The sequence below is a fragment of the Amphibalanus amphitrite genome, unplaced genomic scaffold (genome assembly GCF_019059575.1).
Source record: "Amphibalanus amphitrite isolate SeventyFive unplaced genomic scaffold, NRLGWU_Aamphi_draft 000219F_arrow, whole genome shotgun sequence".
Classification (NCBI taxonomy): domain Eukaryota; kingdom Metazoa; phylum Arthropoda; class Thecostraca; order Balanomorpha; family Balanidae; genus Amphibalanus; species Amphibalanus amphitrite.
Window position 1 is genome coordinate 526,757 of NW_024881714.1, and position 19,144 is coordinate 545,900.

General features: G+C 52.0%; 1 protein-coding gene across 2 annotated transcripts; it reads left to right on the forward strand.

The window, feature by feature from the left end:
* Positions 1 to 445: 445 nt before the first annotated feature.
* LOC122385439 (neuralized-like protein 4) lies at positions 446 to 19,116 on the forward strand. 2 transcript variants are annotated; one of them, XM_043373714.1, is made up of 26 exons: positions 446 to 640; positions 1,415 to 1,516; positions 2,130 to 2,243; positions 2,588 to 2,726; positions 3,116 to 3,303; positions 3,717 to 3,917; positions 5,552 to 5,692; positions 6,105 to 6,292; positions 6,667 to 6,843; positions 7,112 to 7,202; positions 7,607 to 7,824; positions 9,066 to 9,210; positions 10,582 to 10,728; positions 11,225 to 11,375; positions 11,803 to 11,962; positions 12,977 to 13,103; positions 13,387 to 13,519; positions 14,207 to 14,373; positions 14,684 to 14,855; positions 15,145 to 15,392; positions 15,779 to 15,946; positions 16,376 to 16,555; positions 16,908 to 17,085; positions 17,376 to 17,618; positions 17,889 to 18,083; positions 18,470 to 19,116. In XM_043373714.1, the coding sequence occupies exons 1-26, from the start codon at positions 461 to 463 to the stop codon at positions 18,739 to 18,741; spliced, it is 4,425 nt and encodes a 1,474-aa protein (XP_043229649.1). In that variant the 5' UTR covers positions 446 to 460; the 3' UTR covers positions 18,742 to 19,116. The 2 variants fall into 2 exon arrangements, with proteins under 2 accessions (XP_043229649.1, XP_043229650.1); XM_043373715.1 differs by having other exon boundaries at positions 17,960 to 18,083.
* The last annotated feature ends 28 nt before the right edge of the window (positions 19,117 to 19,144 follow it).

The following is a 19,144-nucleotide window of genomic DNA, read 5'->3' on the forward strand; positions in this document are numbered from 1 at the left end:
CGTCGGCTTGCCAAAATCCTTCGGTTTGCTTGGTGACCTGCGTTATTTTTTAATCACGTATTTTTTTCCATCCTGATAAGAGAAGTCACCGAATAAACGCATTCGGTGACTATTGTGCTGCGCTATTTTTGGGGGGAGGGGGGGGGTTAGGCCCTTTCGGTCCAATGGGACCATTTCAGAGCCGGGAGGGTGATAGGATGTAGGGGGAGACATTGGTCTGGGCAGGCACGCTAGTGAGTCACCGGGACTGACTCCGTCCAGAGGACAGACCACCCAGCCCCAAGGTACTGAGGGGGATTGCGGCGTGGAGGAGAAGGATTTCAGTATCCTGAGGACAGAAGCACGGAACGGTGTGCTGCGCTTGGGCATGCACTGTTTTATTCCGTGCATGTTTGAAAATAGCAGTGGTTTAGTAGCTGGACGAATAGCAGCGTTTTAGGTGTGTTGTCAATTTAGGAAAATGAGTGAGGGGATGTGGGGGAATAAATTTCACTCGAGATGCGGTGAATTGATTGTGTTATCAAATAGCAACAAGACAGCCGTTAGAAGCTCGGCAACACATGAATTTAATCATGGACTTGTTTTTAGCCATGCACCGTTGAATGATTATCAAATTTTTGAGGTGATAATCGAGGCCAAGGTATGTGCTATAAATGTCTCTGTTGCGTATTTTTTTGTATTTTAGTTGGCTTTCTGCTTTTCAATATTAAATTCTTGCATATTATTTCATTTTGGCTGATGTCACACGAATAGGTCATCTAAAATCTTATTTTTAAATAGTATTTTGACCAGCAGGCACGGGCATCTGATTGGCAATACAGCTCATATTGTATTTTGACAAAGGCAACACAAAGGGTTTGTGATTTAGGTCAAGGTTTGTTATTCAGCAAAGTTAGCATGGGCTTCTTGAAACTTCTAGGCATTTTGGTTGTGTTATTGGTTTATCATTACTGTATTCAACTTCCTGATGTCATCCTTCACTTTGGGTGATAGGGATCACCACGGCCGTTCAAGTGTCTGCAGCCGCTGTGGATCCGATAATAAAAAAGGCAGGGCTTAGCTAGCCACCAATTAGGTGACACACAGACAGCAGTTCCCACCAACCTGATTGGCTGCCAGTTAAGCCCTGCCTTTTCTGTGGTGGCCGCAGACACTTGAGCAGGGCCCATGTTTTGAGCTCAGCTTTAAGCCTAACTATTGAAAATCACTGTGATAATTTCTATAATATTTGCTATGTTATATCTGTATGTTTGATAATATTTGCTTTTTTCCTGAAGACTTCTCAAGTCATTTGTCAAAGCTAAGGTTTACAAATGACATGGGTAGTAAGAATATTACAGCTTGGTCCCATTGTATGAGGCATTTTCCACATATAGAGGATTCTGTACTCACATCATACATTGGATCTTCACAGGTGAACTCATGGAGTGGAGGTCTACAGATCGGAGTGACGCCATGCAACCCTGCCTCACTGGAACTGCCGGCCAGTGCCATGGACCTCAGGAGTGGCACCTGGGTCTGTACTGGTCAAATAGTCTGCTCCTAACTGGTGGTTTATGGTGGTACACTGCTCCTGGATTGTTCCTAGAATGTGAACCAGCCCAGACAAGCATTTTTCTTTTGTTTATTATTATTGTTATTATTGTTGTTAATTCAGCATCACCATGTGAAAAAAATGATACATACCCCCCCCATTACACACACACTCACTAAATCAGCACATAGGAGGTCAGTAGCCTTAGCCTTTACTTAGCTGGATATAATATTTTGCACCATATTTTTTTTTTTTCGAGGGGGATGTCTGAAAATTTTGAAGGTCAAACAACTTCTCTATTTCAGAATGCCTTAAAATTGAACAACTTTTGTTTCAGTTGTAAAATGTTTGTGTTCTTTTTGACAATCTGGTCACAGACCAACATAACAATGACTAAAAAACATTGTATGCTCCTGCCAAACCTGGCGCAAAATTCGTGTAGTTGAACATGTGCTTACCAATAGCACTGAACTATCTGTCAAGTTTGCTTGCCTTATCCTCAGTTTTCTCATTCCCACACCCCCAAACATCATTGACTGTCTGGTGGTATGACTGCGGTAATTTGAGGTCTGACTTCTAACTGGTCTGTTGCCAGATCATGTCTGGCAGCTCTGTGTCCCGCGACGGGAGGTCGGTGGTGGAACTGTACGGCTCCGACCTGGATCAGCTGGCGGAGGGCGACACAGTTGGCGTGTCGCGATCACACAAGGTCAGTTGGGCTCTGCATAAATCTCTGGGGCATGTCAGTAATCTCTGGTAGTGTCATACGATACGCCTACGCGCGGTGTCGCCACGCGTTTACCGTGGAAATGGTCGCGAAACTGGAGTGTCACCAAGTGCAACAATAATAGAATGTGTTGTAATTGTCTGGCTGCGATAACTCTCGGTAATCGGTATCACTTGCAGGAATAACTCGATGAATTATTGTCCTAGCTCCCGATCAATGACGGTGCTCAGCATTTATCGGCAAGTTTCTAAGGTCGCCACTGCCGACCTCTGCCGACTGACTTGGCTCCCAATACCTGACCTCATTTGACCTTTCTGTGCTGACAGGGCGAGCTGGTGTTCTACGTAAACGGCTCGCCTCAGGGTATCGCCGGCAGCGGTCTGCCCGCTCAGGTGTGGGCCGTGGTCGACCTTTACGGGAAGTGCTCACAGGCGTCGATTACCAACTGCAACCGTCACTCGGAACGTAAGTTTCGCCACAGATTGAACGCTGTCGTATGTAGAGAATGCTGGCTATGTATGAGGAGGACTGTGGCAGCAGGGCATGATCTGTGGCAGTAGCATGGATACCTCACGAAAAGTGGAGGCTGTGGGACCGTGGGTTGGTATAAAGCTGAAACTTGTGGACGCTGTACTACAATCATCTGCACAATAAAATAAAGCTCACAAGTTTCTTCTGTCGTTGACGGCAGCCGTCTGCGGCTCAGACAGCACTGTCATTACTCATTTCTTCACCCGTTGAACCTAGTTAGTTCCGACATAGCACATCTCCATATTCCCGTCTATCCGTTAGTGACAGACAAATAATGAACGTCTCTTCCTCTCATTTTCATGACCCGCCCCGTCCCCCGTCAGGTGACAACCGGTGCGGCGGCGCCGAGGCGCGCTCGTCCGGCGACCGGCTGCGCTTTCACAGTCGGCACGGCAGCCTGGTGCTGCTGACGGCACAGGAGCGGTCGGCCGAGCGGCGCCGGCCGCTGGACGAGTTTAACAACGGCGTGGTGCTCACCCACCGGCCGCTGAGGGATGATGAGCTGTTCGAGGTACGGGGGGGGGGGAGGAGGAGGAGGGGAGGGGCCAGGCCCCGGCTACATCAGCTGGTAATGACGGGTCGTGTGCTACTAACCTTAGGAGTTAATCTGTAAAGAGCTAGAACGGTGGTGGTGCACGACAATAGTCACCGCGTTAATCATGACAGATGCCATTTTTTGCTTATTTTGTAGAGTAATTAGTCAATTCATTCATTCATTCATTCATTCATTCATTCATTGATGTACGAATGAATGCATGAATGAATCAATGACTGAATTCCGTTCATCAATCAACATTGCGCTTTGAAAATTAAGGAATCGATGACGCCGATCGATTCGACTGCTCACGTGTAGCTGCTGTAGAGGTGCTCGTTTCCAGCCCGTCATATGGCCTGGCCCCGCCCCGCCCCGCCCCGCTCCCTCAGATCCGCATTGACCGTCTGGTAGACAAGTGGTCGGGCTCGATCGAGGCCGGCATTACCACCCACTGTCCGGACACGCTGAAGATCCCGGCCACCATGACCAACCTGCGCACCGGCACCATCATGATGTCCGGATCGGGCATCCTCACCAACGGCAAGGGCACCCGCCGAGAGTACGGCACCTTCAACCTGGACGAGCTCAAGGTGCGTTACTGATGGACTCTGAGGGTGGGTCATGTGCAGAGGTAGACAATGGGGAGTGACGAGTTTTTGACATTTTTTTAAATACGATGAGTCATAACGAGAGATAGTCAACGCGGCACCGATGTGGTGGACACGAACCTCCGAATGGTGCGCATTGATGAGGTGACCCTTGTGTGTGCGGACTGTACTGCTGTACAGGGTGTCTCAAAAGTTCGCTTACAGGTACCAGCCATGCTTTTTTGTCAATAATTCTGAATCAACATGAAATTAACAGTCGAAATTTTGCATGGGCATTGGTAACAACCTTCCTCAAGCAGCTTCATTGTTTTCAAGCGCATTCGACCCTTCATGAGCACACAAAAAGGGTTCACCTCTGACCATGGATCAGGCATGAAAATGGAGGTCGCATACTTGGGTCGGCTGAGAAACTCTCTGCTTCACGAGTAATGGGAATGGTTAGGTCGGAAATGACACATGGCAAAGTGTCGGCGAGGATGAGTACAACATGATGATCATCTAATAAAAACGGTGGCTAAAATTTTTGAAGGACAAAACCATGCGAGACTAACAGCGCTTTGAACGACCCTTGTACCGCAGCTGACTCGTGCTCCGGAAAGCAGCTGAAAATGCAGTCCTAACTATTGAAAACTGACTAGAAGCTCACAGACAGAGGTTACCCAGTTTCAAAAATTGCAGGTCATCATAAAATAAAGACAAAATATCATTTAAAATTGTTTATAATATCTATAACGCTAAATTTTGAGGGAAAATAATGCGAAAATCGTCAATGCCGAGGACAAGTGACCCTCCAAAAGTGTCAATTAATGTAAAGTTTTATCTAACGAAGTTTCAAGAGGCAGATCTGGAGCAAATAGCTTTCTTTTACACACAAAATCCGGACAAAACCGCACGATGGACAGGTTTTGGCCTTTTACAAAGCAGAACCTCTCCTGAGGAAAACACTCCGGAACCCAGCGAAGGTCTTGACATTGGGAATGACGAGTGTTCGGGATTTGCAAATTTTGTAAAATGTGTCTAAGAAACGGATGGCCGACACATTCTGCTACGATATGCTGCGAAAAATTTGCCCCTGGCACCTCCCATTTGTTCAGGAATGGGGTTGTTTTGAAAAGGAAAATGGTGCTTGGGAGGTCGGCGCCAGTCATTCATGAAGGAGTTAGCGCCAGAGAAGACCTACAAAATACTCACGGATGGTGTCGATGCAAGCTATCGGCTTTCAGGGAGAAGCGGATATTGCCGGGGAGCTCGTCAAACCTAAATCCGACGCAGAAACTGCGGGGGATTCCCCTACAAGAGCTTGAAAGCTGGTAACCTTTTATCAGCCTCCGGCAGCTGACGGAGTGACGAAAATCGGTATGGGCAAATATTTTTGGAGATACAGCAAAGGGTTTGGTTTCCAACCTTCCGAATCAGTTGTCAAAGCATGCATATTTGTCTAGTGTACACACGGACACCAAAACCTTAGATTTTTGGCCGGTTCTTATATGCTTTATTGACATGGGATTTGGGAAATGTATATACGAACTTTTGAGACACCCTGTACTATATGTGTGGCTTATGGACCAATGACTACCCTTCTCTCAACCTCCTTACGATGTGCTCGGCGCCGACAGGAGGGAGACCGGATCGCCATGATGCGTCGCAGTAACGGCACGCTGCACTTCTTCATCAACGGCCTGGACCAGGGCGTGGCTGCCACCAACGCCCCGCCCACCGTCTGGGGCGTGGTCGATCTCTACGGCATGACCGTCAAGGTACAACGAAGGTAGTGGAGGGGAGGGTAGGTGGAAGATAGCCAAAGACCGGTAGAACCGAGTACGTGGGACTTCACGACGACACTACTGCGGGACATGACGTTCACTGTCGATTTTAGGAATGATTGCATGGTTTGTGAGTAATGGGAATGGCATGTCTCAGGTCACAGCTGAGGTGGTCTCCCACTATATTCGTGGTTACCATGAGAGTGAGACTACAATTCGCAAGCTATCACCGTTTAAAATTGCTGCGACGGCCGATGCCAGCCACCATGACTCGTTAAATTGTCCCGGTCTGTAGTTTCACATGCTCCCGATGTCGCCCTGGCCTGTCAGCTTCTATCATCTCTACTGTCACTTGTCACATTATGCTCCGACCTATCAACCATGACTCTTTTCTCCACCCTGTCAGGTCTCAATAGTGGACGACAGCGAGGACCGGGTGGCCGGCGCTGCCGACCCGCAGCTGCCGGACAACTCCCGGGGCCTGCCGCTGCCCCTGTCCCTGTCTGCCGCCGACCCGCACCTCCTGACGTTTCACACGAGCTGCGGCAGCCACGCGGCCGTGCTGCCCGACGGGCGCACCGCGCACAGACCCAAGTACGACCGGTGTGGGAGGCTGCAGGGATGGGATGGGATAGGATGGGGTGATGGTGGGAGGGAGGACGGAAAGAGTGTAGATAATATCGTACTCTAGTCCGCTCCGGCGATGCTGACTGGTTTCAGGTTTGGGAGCTTGTTTGATCGAAACGATATCGCCAAGGTGAACAACGGGCGACATTTTTGTTTAAATCATACGAATAATGTTTCGGGCATTTATGATTTGAGTTATAAAAGTGATACGCAGTCCAGCTGAAATCGTTCGTCTTTTTCATTATACTGATCTGAGTGATTCTGTCTATGTTTTGTACACCTGAGTGTCTCTCTGTCACCGTGACTCCCCTCTGACTTTGGCCCACCGATCCACCCCACAGTGCGATGGACGACTTCAACAACGGCGTGGTGATGACGGCGCGCCACCTGCGGCCGCAGGAGCTGTTCGAGGTGCGGCTGGACAAGGTGGTCACCAAGTGGGCCGGCTCCATCGAGATCGGCGTCACCACGCACGGCCCCACCGATCTCGAGTACCCGTCCACAATGACCAACGTCAGGTGAGCGTGGGAGTTCGCTGTGCTGCGACATAATTGAATTCGAGTCGTCGCATGGGTAGCTGGGAGACACTGAGCCGTGGTGGATCTGTGTCATGCGTGCAAGGTGGAAAGTTATTATTTTTTTTTTAGCCGTGGTTATTTGCGAGAAATTTAGAGGCGACAATGCTGTTATGTTTGGCGATTTGGTAACACCTTTCTTCCATTTGCAGTTAGGTTATGATCTTTCCTGTCTTTTTTTGTGCGTTGATGAGCTATTTCCGTTCCGCAGGTCAGGCACATGGATGATGACCGGCAATGGCGTCATGCACAACGGCACCGCTGTGCTGGACGACTACGGACACAACCTGGACAGGCTCAAGGTGCGTGTCTCTGACTCAGATAACTGGTAGTAGGCTGGCTCACATCGGCGAGCGCTGTGATTAGTCCACCTGCTTGACACGAACCGACCCGAGGCACCCACTGTTCATTTACTTATCACATAAGACCACTGTCCACTACCTGTCTGATTATTATCGAGCGTCGGCCGCGCTGAACAGTGCCGACTGGGCCACTGTACTGTGTGACCTTGTGAGGTAAATGTATCCTGACCTCTGACTGTGACCCTCAGGTTGGTGAGCAATGACCGATGACCTGACCGCTGACCCATGACCTTCAGGTCGGTGACCGTGTGATCTGACCTCTGACCCGTAACCCTTAGCCGGTCGGTGAACATGTGACCTGACCCCAGTGACAGGTGACCTGACCTCTGACCCCTGACCCTCAGGTCGGTGACCGTGTGGGTGTCACCGTTCACGAGGACGGCCGGCTGCACTTTTTCGTGAACGGCGTCGACCAGGGTGTGGCGGCACTGGGCGTGCCTCGCGCCGTGTACGGAGTGGTCGATCTGTACGGCCAGGCTGCTCAGGTGACCATCGTGGAGCGGGTGAGGTCGCAGGCGCCATCACCGGCTGCTTCAACCGGCTCCAGCTCCACCCTGTACAGGTAAGAGCCGCCGTGCGGGACGGCCAACATCACATAGAACATGAGACAGACGGACGGACTGAATACCGTTACTAGGTCAACGTAGTTGACTTCATACTGGGACTGAAGTCATGCAAGAGTACATGAACAAAAAATGTTCGAGTATCTCGCTCTACACGCTGTTTTAACCCTATTCCTGGCGGGCTCCGCCGGGACAAGAAACTGGCGGGGGGGGGGGGGGCCGATTCGGCCCCCCTTCAGATCTCAAAAACTACACATCGCAGCGACAAACGGTAAACGGCATCGGATACGCACGGTCAAGATCTACAATTTTTACTAAGGTCATTTTCAGGTCAGGTCAAAGATGACGTCACAGGGGTCGAAAAAGTCAAAATGGCGGCGCTAGATATGGAGAGAGTTTTTCTCGAATAACTTTCGAATTAGTCAAGATAGGAACAAACTAAGGGCATCATCGTGATCCTCTCGTCAATCCGCATCGAATGATATATATGTTGACCTCGAAAGGTCAAGGTCAAAGGTTGACCTCAGGTCACGTGACCTCGAGGTCATCATGTATATCATTCGATGCGTCTTGACGAGCTGAACACAATGAGACCATCCACGCGTCTGTATCCTGTTCCTGTACGGAGTTATTGGCCAAAAACCTTTGGTGACCTTTGATGACGTCACATGATCTCACAGCTGCCCAACAGCAAAACAGACCTCAAGGTAGTGAAGGTTGATCGTATATGAAGTCATGTATGGTATATGGGGCCATTCCGACCCGTTTTAGTGGTAAAAACAGGGAGTTGATTTTTCCCCCATTGACTTATAATGGGGAGGTCGCGAAACTGACCTGACCTTAGGTCACCGATATCAAAATTCCGAGATATACAAATTGCACATACTGGTACCCTAACTAAAGCCTGAAGAGAAGAAATTGATCGGTCAAAAACTCTAGCTCTGGCGTGATTGCAAACTTTTCTGAGTTAGGGTCACCAAACCGCCTCTGGTGACCTGACCTGAGGTTAGATCAACTCAAAATTTTCAGACATGTTACGTAGAAGCCTTTTAGGAAAAGTCAGAAAATTTGAGCTTCCTAGCTCAACGCGTTTGGGAGAAATAACCAAAAAACCTCAGGGGGGGGGGGCTCCTGAGGCCCCCCCCGCCAGGAATAGGGTTAAGTGTTGACCTCTGAGCTCACGGTGCTATCCCCAGCACTTCTCTCTTTATCGTCCCACCCTTCCCTGTTCTTCCCGCAGCGACCTCAAGTTCCACCAGCTGCACGGCAGGAACGCTCGTGTCTCCATGAACGGGGCCACGGCGAGCCGTCCGAACGCGCACGGCGAGTTCAACGAGTCCATCATCATGTCGAACCGGCCGCTGCGCGACGCCGAGGTCTTTGAGGTGAGACAATGTCAGCGGCTGATCTGCCAGACTTAGAGGAGAATGTGGGGGAGCATTAGTCAAGCATCCTAGCTTCTGGGTCCGGGATATTGACTTGGTCAGCAGTATCTGAGTGTGTAGCATTTTGGTTGAAACGGTACGAGTGATTTAACAAGCACGTACTAATGTTTGAAAGGATCTTGACTATCAACTATGCGACAGTGACCGCTTCTTGATGTCTGTCTTTTTTTACGGGTATTTCAAACATGTATTCATGCAACTCAATACAAAATCACTGGTCACATTTGAATACAAAACAGTCGTTTATACAAAACATCACGAGCAAAATGAACAGTGCACACCTCAAATCCAACACTGTCCACATCTAACAACTAAACACATGACGTCACAGGTCAATATCGCACTGAGGTCTGGTTCATGTGTCCGGGTACGCGTGAACCGAGTCCACGGCTATGGGACCGGGTCACGCCACTGCCCCCGAACGCAGTGCGCTCGTGCGGGCGCGCTCACGAACGCCCGGCGAGGGGCTTCCAACACGAGCTACACACATCAGACAGACGACAAACAGGCCAATTCCAGGAATCGCCGTGACGATGGACACTGTCTGCGGGATCACGGACACGAAATGAGCAAAGTTTTTTTTTGTGATTTTGGTGTCTATTTATCCAGTGATTCAGCATAGCACAGAGAGTGAATAAAACTCAAAGCCACGTAGCAGTGAGAAACAAAATACACACTGCAGCACCAGATCACCAGCAGGCGCACCAGAATCACTCACATCGCACCAAAGTCACGACCAGCACACCAAAACCAGCATTACAGGCCCCGAAACGCTGTCACAGCTCTAATTTTCAGCAAAGGTCTCGTCACACAACAATGGTCACAATGCCACTTTCAAAGTCACTCAAGGTCCGCTCACAACGGGCCGCGGGCCCCCGCCCGCACCCCCGGAAAATCATCTTTCCCGGGGGTGCCCCCTAACCACCGCCCGGGCGTTCTCCATCCTCACTCAATCTAAAAGATCGCAAAAGTCACCGGTACCGCAGGGCACAGCTGCCGCACAGCCAGGCACTCACTTGACACGCGCGTGGGTACGGCAGCGAGGCGCGCGCGCACCCGTCCCTGCCCGCGGTCACCGGTCGACTTCTTGATGTCTGTCACCGCCGTCTTCCCGTCACTACCCCCGTCCATGACTGTTTGACTCATCCTTTCTCATCCCTCTTTGCTTGTTTGTCTGACTGCCTCGTTCCTCCGAGTCTGACTACCACCATCCCTTGCCCTCCTTAGGTGATCATCGAGCTGTGACTTGTGTAGCGGTAGTGTCGATGGCCTCTTTGTGCCTAACTTCTACTATTTCTCCCTCTTTCTCAGGTGATTATCGAGCGGATGGTGGACCGGTGGAGCGGCAGTATCGAGGCCGGCGTCACTCTGGTTCCGCCCGAGGAACTCAAATTCCCGCGCACCATGACCGACATCGACTTCGATACCTGGATGATCTCCGGCTCGGCTGTGATGAAGGTAAGAACCGGGCAGCTAAAGACAGTTATCGCTAATTCAGGCCAGATTTAATGTGAGACCGAATAAACAGCCTGATAAGGCCCATGACGGACGCACATCGCAAGTAGGTGGTGCGGGTGCCACAAACTTCCACCATTTTATGTCTGTAAGAGATCATGTTCAGTGTAAAGGTATCGCTTACCTATTGGTTCTTTTTTCTCCACGACCTTTTACACTGCAAGTAGCTTAATAAGTTTGCTAACGAACCTAAAAGTTGATGACGATTTGGAGGTTTAGGGCGCCCAGACTACAGCTGGTGGTCATCGGCGCCCATAACGAACCTAACGCTCTACGGCATCGTTAGGTTCGCAGATCGGTCTGAACTCCAGATCTATACAATGGCTGGAAACCCGCCGCTTCCTTTTACCCCGCGCTGCCTCGCCCCACCGTCTGACCATGTACCCCTACATCTCATCTCACCCCGCCCGACCGTCTGACCTGCCACTCCGCTTTACAGGACGGCAAGATAATCCGTAACCGGTACCGGTGTGACCTGGACACTCTGGGTGTGGGCTCCCGGCTGGGTCTGGCGCGGCTGGCTGACTCTACCCTGCACGTCTATATCAACGGAGAGGACCAGGGCGTGGCCTGTGACGGCGTCCCGCCCAGTGAGTGGGGGTGGGGAGGGAGGGATGGGGTGGAGGGCCATTCAGTGAGTGGCCCGTTCGTGTGTGAGAGTGTGGATAAGTGGATGGAAGTTGATTCATCATCATGAAGGGAGGGCCTTTTGACTCTTTTAAATTCAAGTGAATTCTAAAGCATGTCTAGAGGACATCTGCAGCTACCAATCCGACTCGGGTCTTAACGAATTAAGTTCTCATTCGGAAGATCATTGAATCGCTCATTTTGACGACGTTTTGGCTGACAGCCGCTGGTATACTGTTATCATACAGAATCCCCTAGCCATGCTGAACTGCCCCCAACTTCCACAGTCCCCGTGTTACCATATCCGAAACTGATAGGACTTTTACATATATGGGTGCATTGTTCTGTTCTGACCACGATTGACATTTGGTCCCTCGTTTTTCCCCTCAGACGTGTACGCAGTGATAGACCTGTACGGCCAGTGTGCGCAGGTGAGCGTGTTGAACCACGTCACCCGGCTACAGGACAACAGCCTGCTCTGCTCCGACTCTCAGATATTGGAGAGCTCGCAGGCGCTCAGTATACTGCTGGGCAACGAAATAGCGCACAGGTGAGTCGTGGTGAGGGTGGTAATGGGAGTTGATGGGGAGCATTGTGCGTGGGGCTAGGGATGGAGCGGAGAGGGGGGGGGGTCATTAATTGCTGACTGGATTCCCTGTGTCTGATCTGTCAGTTATATTGGCTTCTAAATACCGAATGTGCAATGGCCGGTGTTTGCTTTTTTGGCATCTTGTAACACAGTTTCGTAGCTCCATATTTGAAGTGCGTTTTTGGAATTGTCTTTCATAAATTTCATACGACGAAATACTAATTTGAACCTCGCCTACTCGCCTAGCTAACGTACTATATACAGGGTGTTTCATAATGAGTGTTCATTTTAAATGTACCATTGGAGGATCTTAAATAAAACAATGATCGATAATTTTATATGAGCATTGTTCCAAAAAGATTGGCCTTTTTATCTGTGCAAAAATTATCCCAAAGCATTCAGTGTCATGGCCGCCATCCGCCGCGATGTCAGCAGCACAGATACGATGCACTGCGCCGTTCACACAAGGAGAGACAGTTTGGGCAGTCGCAGAATATGGTAGGCTGAGAAACGTAACTGCGGTACGCCGTAGGTATGGGTACCATTTTAAGGAAAAGCATAACGTACCATTACGGAATTACGGCGCAACCCTCCCACTACACTTCTGGAACTGCAAAACACTGTGGATGCATTTGCTCGCGGGCTGAAGCCAGGGGACGTCAGGCAGGCGGTTCGGCATGTCTGCAGGAGGGCCGAAATCTGCCTCCGCAGAAACGGCGCCAGTGCCGAAAACTGAAAGCATGCAAGTGTCTGAAGCCATTACGACAGAAAAAACCATTCTTTCGCCAATACAATGGTATATCGCTCTATGTGTTATGAATACAATTACTTAGATTTTGAGCCTATTTAAAATGCACATTCATTATGGAACACCCTGTAGTTAGTACTTACGTCTTACACCTTACCCTTATAGTTCGTGTAGGTTTCAGGTAGGTAGCAACTTTGTAAGCTGACCTTTTGTCTCTTCTGTTGCAGATTTAGTCTATGTTGTGGTAAGAATGTGAATCTTCGCAATAATAATACGACGGCCGTCCGGCTGCGAGGCTTCTCAAACTCTGTGATAATCACCGCGGCTCCGCTGCTTCCTGAGGAGCTGCTCGAGGTCAGTTTGAGAGCCACTCTGTCTGCTATACGGTCTACGTGCTTTGACGTGCTATTTAAAAATTCTAGGTACATTGTTTTGATATCAACAGTTCGTCATCTGGAACTGACGAGTCAATATCCGAAAGCGTAATCTGTCTTGCATTCACACATTCTGATTTGCTGTTTCACCATGAATACTAAGGACCTCACAGTCAAACGTTTGTCATAGAACACTGAATCGTTGACTGTTCCTTCTGCTCCAGAGTTGAAACCGCCCTGTCCGCCCCCCTGTGTGTCCTCAGCTGCGGATAGAGCAGCTGTGCGACCAGTTCGCCGGCTCTCTCCGCCTGGGTCTGACGTGTTTCTCGCCCAACAACGTGGGCTGTATGCCGTCCAGCCTCGACCAGATTCCCGAGCACACGTGGTGGGTCGAAGGTAAGAGACTGGGCACGCGTCAACGGGACATGACTGGAGCAGAGGGGAGTGCGCGAGGAATTGCGTCGGGGCAGTCGGCGCTTGGGCGTGAACTGGTAGATTGTAAGTCTATAAGACATTAGTGTTCAAATGTAGCTAAAACAATTCAGTAAGGAGCTGCTTTGGTTGGAGACGAACTGCACTACGGTTAGCCCAGCCCCAGCATTCCCATCGTCTGCCTAGCTGTCAGTCTGTTTTTTTTTTCTGTGACAATGCCTGTCTGTATCTGTGTATCCGTGCAGGCAGTGAGGTGCGGCGGGCCGGCGGCACGGTCCGCACCAACTACTGTCCCAGCCTCGACCGGCTGTCTGACCCCATCTGTCTGTCTGTGTCTGACCCTGTCTGTCTGTCTGTCTGTCTGTCTGTGTGTCTGTACAGGCAGTGAGGTGCGGCGGGCCGGTGGCACGGTCCGGACCAACTACTGTCCGAGCCTGGACCGGCTGTCTGACCGTCTGTCTGACCCTGTCTGTGTGTCTGTCTGTGTCTGACCCTGTCTGTCTGTCTGTCTGTGTGTCTGTACAGGCAGTGAGGTGCGGCGGGCCGGTGGCACGGTCCGGACCAACTACTGTCCGAGCCTGGACCGGCTGTCTGGCCGTCTGTCTGTCTGTCTGTGTCTGACCCTGTCTGTCTGTCTGTGTGTCTGTACAGGCAGTGAGGTGCGGCGGGCGGGCGGCACGGTCCGTACCAACTACTGTCCCAGCCTGGACCGGCTGCGGCGTGGGGACCGGGTCGGAATCAGGTGCACGACCGACAACTGCCTGCGACTGGTCATCAACGGGGAGGACATGGGCGTGGCGGCCTCCGGACTGCCCAGGGTAGGAATGGCGCGGCCGGCGGAGGGCATTTATTTTCGTGGAGATCTGGTTCCAATTCTTCAGGATCTTTGAAGCATTTTGTGGAACTTAGACGGGAAAACGTGAATGGGACCGGCTTGTGAAGGACGTCGCCATGCCCCTCCAAAGCCGGCGAGCTACAACCCATTATCGATGCAGTATTATTGATATCAGGTATTCCACTATCTTTTGACTGAATTCTACACCCTGATTCTTCTCCCTGCCCTAGGGCTGTCGATTATTATCTCATCTCACCATCACTAACGGCCAGCGATTTCCGTGTGTATTTCAGCGCGTGTGGGGCGTGGCCGAGCTGTACGGCCGGACCCAGTCGGTGACGGCGGTGAGCACGTGCCGCTCCCTGGCCTCACCCGGCGGTGGGCTGCCGGCCAGCGGTGCGCCCGACTCGCCCGTCTCAGTGATGCAGGACTCGCTGGAACTGGGCGGTGCGCGACCGTTGCCAGGTGAGTGGAACGAGTCCGGCAGGGTGTGGTAGCCGGGCTACTCGTGTTTGTCGTAGAGTTGTTGCATGACCGCGGGATGGCTCAAGCCTGAGCAGGATAGCGGCGCTAACCAATTTTGCGGGAAAATGCGTTGAGGACTAGGACTAAGGCGTGAAAATGAACCATAATTTGCCGCTTCTGTGAAATGGATCATCTCGATGGAAGTGGATAAAATTTTTTAACATCAATATAATAATGTTTCTGCAGCTATTATTTGTAGTAGCTTCTGACGCCTCTACCTTCCTCACAGCGGCAGCAGCAGCAGCCGTCCCCGGGGCGGCAGGAGGGCCGGCAACTCCAGCGGCGGGACCCTCAGGATCCTCCGGTCTGGCGGGATCCACTCCACCGCGGCCGGTCGAACCCGCGGTCCGCTTCCGCGACTGTCACGGTCGGAATATCGCGCTGAGCAACAAGGGCTGCGTGGCACGCCGGGTGGCGAGCTACAACCAGGGCCTGGTGCTCTCCGCCCAGCCGCTGCGAGCCGGACAACTTTTTGAGGTGGGCTGCTGCGGTCAGTGTGTGTGGGGGGGGGGGGGGGGGAGGAAGGCGGCAAGCGTCATGGGGCACTCATGTGTCCTTACATTATTTATGACAGTGGGAGCGTGCAATCGTATTGATCTTTTCTCTCTGGTGGAGTGTGATGTCTGATGATGAGAGTCTGATTGAGTGTTCGTCTGTGTGTGGGACTCTTCACTCTACCGTGTTGGACTAAGTTTGTCTACCGATCCGTATCGAGCGGTTATCACCCTGCTGGAGCTCGTCTGATGGTGTGCGTCTATAACGGTCTGTAACTGTGTCTCCAGGTCCGTATCGAGCGTCTCCTTCCCTGCTGGAGCTCGTCTCTGATGGTGGGCGTCTGTGACAGTCTATAACTGTGTCCACAGGTCCGTATTGAGCGGTTATTACCCTGCTGGAGCTCGTCTGTGATGGTGGGTGTCTGCTGCTTGGGCCCGGAGCGGGAGCGGGCCGCCAGCCTGCCGGTGTCGGCGCTCGGACTGCGCCGCTCGGCCTGGTGCATCGCCTCCGACGCCGTCTTCCACAACGGCGTCAAAGTGAGGGGCGCCTCGAGTGGTCGGGGTCAAGGTTACTTATAACGCCACTCACTTGTAGAATAATGGTGATGCTACATGAATGCCACTTGTTTGGCCTTCCGGACTCCTGTGCAAATATTAGATGGAGTATGGACACGCTATCTCCGGAATAAAATGCGATGCGTTTGAGTGATTAAAAAAAAACTTATCCAGACACCGCGAGATATTATCCATAGATGTGTCGACTTTCCTAGTCCGGTAGAGGTCTATTATATATGTTCTTTGCAAAAAGGCGAAAGATCTTGTAAAAGATAGTAAAAAGGACAAAGTTGATCATTAAATCGCAATATTGTGAAGTTCGTTCCACATTGCGCATCGCTCCACCTGATAACCGTCTTTCCTCCTTTCCTACGCGGTGCTAATATCATCACTCCCCTTTCACCTCTTCAGGTGCGCGGCCGGTACGGTGTGGACCTGGACACCCTGTCCGCCGGTCACCTAGTAGGAGTTCTGGTAGACGCCGAGGCCCGGCTTCACCTCTTCGTCAACGGCGTGGACCAGGGCGTAGCCGCCGGGCCCGTGGCCATGCCCTGCTACGCGCTAGTGGATCTCTACGGACAGTGTGTTCAGGTGAGGATATGTGGGAGGCCGGGACGGGACGGCTATCAGAAACGCATCATTTGTGGAAGGGGATCATTATGAGGGACCAGGGAGTCTAACATCTTGATTCAAAATTGGTCGTAGGGATGATTTATAAGTATTGTTCCACAGGTGTTAGCTGTGTTAGGAATATTACGATTTTCATCTAACTCAACTGTTGATAACGTGATGGTCTGGAAAGCGGCCCAGGTTTTTGTATCAGAGTTCTGACCGTCCTATGAGACTAGTACTTCGTCCAGCATCTATGCTCAGTGCCGTTACCGAATACGTGGTCGTGACCCGCTGTTTACCCTACCCTGACCGGTTGACCGCCTTCCCACAGGTGTCCATCAGTCAGTCGGACCCTGACCAGGAGGAGCCCGACCCGTCCACTGCCGGCTCACTGCGGCCGCTCGGCACCGGCGGTGACCGCGCGCCCGGCGAGCTGGCCGCCGCTGTGATAAAGAACTGCACCTTCCAGAGCGCCTGCCTCCGCTTCAGGAGCTCACTCGGTCTGCCAGGTAAGTTACGGAAATAGGTGTAAGTCAGATAACATGGATGCTTGCCTGCTTGTTTGCACGTGGGGTTTCAAGCGAAGTTTCTTAAATGAGCCAGTAGTCTTAACTGGTTCTTTTGTAAAGCATCGTAAAGTGTTACATCTGTTAATCATAGATGGAACCTAATACAATGACATGGTAAATATTTACGTGCAGAGCACTTTCGAAAACCATAGTATCTTCTAACAGCAGTATGGCCTTTAGAAAGCATCCGGGCTCTGTTTGACGCTACTTGTTTCTTTCCTCTCCCCCAGACGAGTACTTTAGCCCGGAGCCGGCGGCCCAGTGTCTCTGTGAGCCGTGCTGCCGTCTCCGCGGCGGCAGCGGCAGCGCGGACGGCCCGGCCGCTCGGCCCGCCGCTGGCTGGTGTCGCCTGCCCCTGGCCGCGCCTACAGGAGCGGCGGTGAGCGCCGACCTGAGCTGGCACACGGCGTTCGCGGCAGTGAGACTGGGCGACATCCGACGGACACTGGACAGGGGACAACTGCTGGTGCCGGGTGAGTGATCTCAGACAGACATTTGTCACTTCAGCCTCAGCTTATTGTAAGCAAAACGAATTCGTCAGGCTTCGTCTTGCTATATCTAGATTGACGTCTGAATATTTAGAAGCATATCAAACGATTATTGGAATGGTCATCATGAAATAACGTAAGTCATCAAGGACAGTGTCTCTAGCGCTGCCCAATCGGCGTGATCTCCGCCTGCAATGTGCGCATCTCCCCGTCCAACTGCGTGCTTTCTAACCACCGACTGCGTGTGTGCGGCAGGCGAGCTGGGAATGCAGGCGCTGCTGACGTGCGCGGTATGTTCTCTAACTGGTGACTGCGTGTGTACGCAGGCGAGCTGGGTATGCAGGCCCTGCCGACGGGCCGGGGGAAGGACGATGACTCGGGCCGTGCCGAGCTGGTCTTCTACCCGGCGTTACGGCAGGCGGCGGCGGCGGCCACCTGGCCACCAGTCAGGTCAGTAATTGGATGCGGGCTGGCCGGTAGGACACATTTGTCAATGTCGGGTCACTTTGATCTGGCTGGTCAGATACGGGAAGCTGGTCTGGTCAGTTGGATACAGACAGGTCAGGTGGATTAGAATATACGCACATGACGGTCAAGCTTCTCCCCATTACATATACTGTGATTGACAAGATATGAGTTACTTCGTTAGAAGCAGGCTGGAATTGAGTTATTTATCGTAAGGAATCATCTCTTTTTGTCCATGAATTATGAGTGCACTCCAATCGCTCTGGATCTTTTTTTAGCCATCCTCTGACTGCTTATTATCCTCATTGTCAACGTATTCATGCTCTCCTGTGTTAATGGCTGCTCGGTAACGTTACCGCCCCCGTTGACAGGTACTCTGAGCCGTCGCTGGGCCGAGTGGTGGCCAGCGCTGCACTGGAGGTGCGCCTGCGGCCGGGCGCCTACACTGCCGACGGACCGCGCTGGATGGTCAAAGAGCGGGCCGCCACCGCGCTCAGCGCTCTGCTACTGCGGCTGGAGCCGGCGTAACAGCCGCCGCGGCTACATTCCAAATCACCAGCCGGGCCGAGCTCTACGGGTCACACAGAACAAACGGCACCGCGGCTTCCGCAGCCCGCAGTCCCGGCCGGTCCGGCCCGTCTAGGGGGCTCGGACGGCCGACCACAGGCAGCTAGACGCCGAGACGCTACGCCGAGATATGGTTGTGAGCCTCAGTCGCCTATATGAGTTGTGCCGCCGATGAGGAGCGGGATATTATTTCGGAGCTCAGTGCCTCCCGCCGCCCATGAGAGCCTGGGGAGGGCTGCAAGCGTCCGGAGCCCTCAGTCGCTGGATTAGTCTATTGACATCCGCCACGTATGCCTGATCGGCCCGGCGCGCCGGCCGGTCCATCTAGTCACGATTGGCGCCGCCTGCCGCGCCGCCGCAGCCGCCACGCTGTCGTGTCGCTATTGTTGCCATGTCGCTCACGCAGTCACCTGTTTTTACCGCATAATATAGACGCCTGACGTGGTTTTGATGAATGCGTTTACGAACAGGGAAGACGA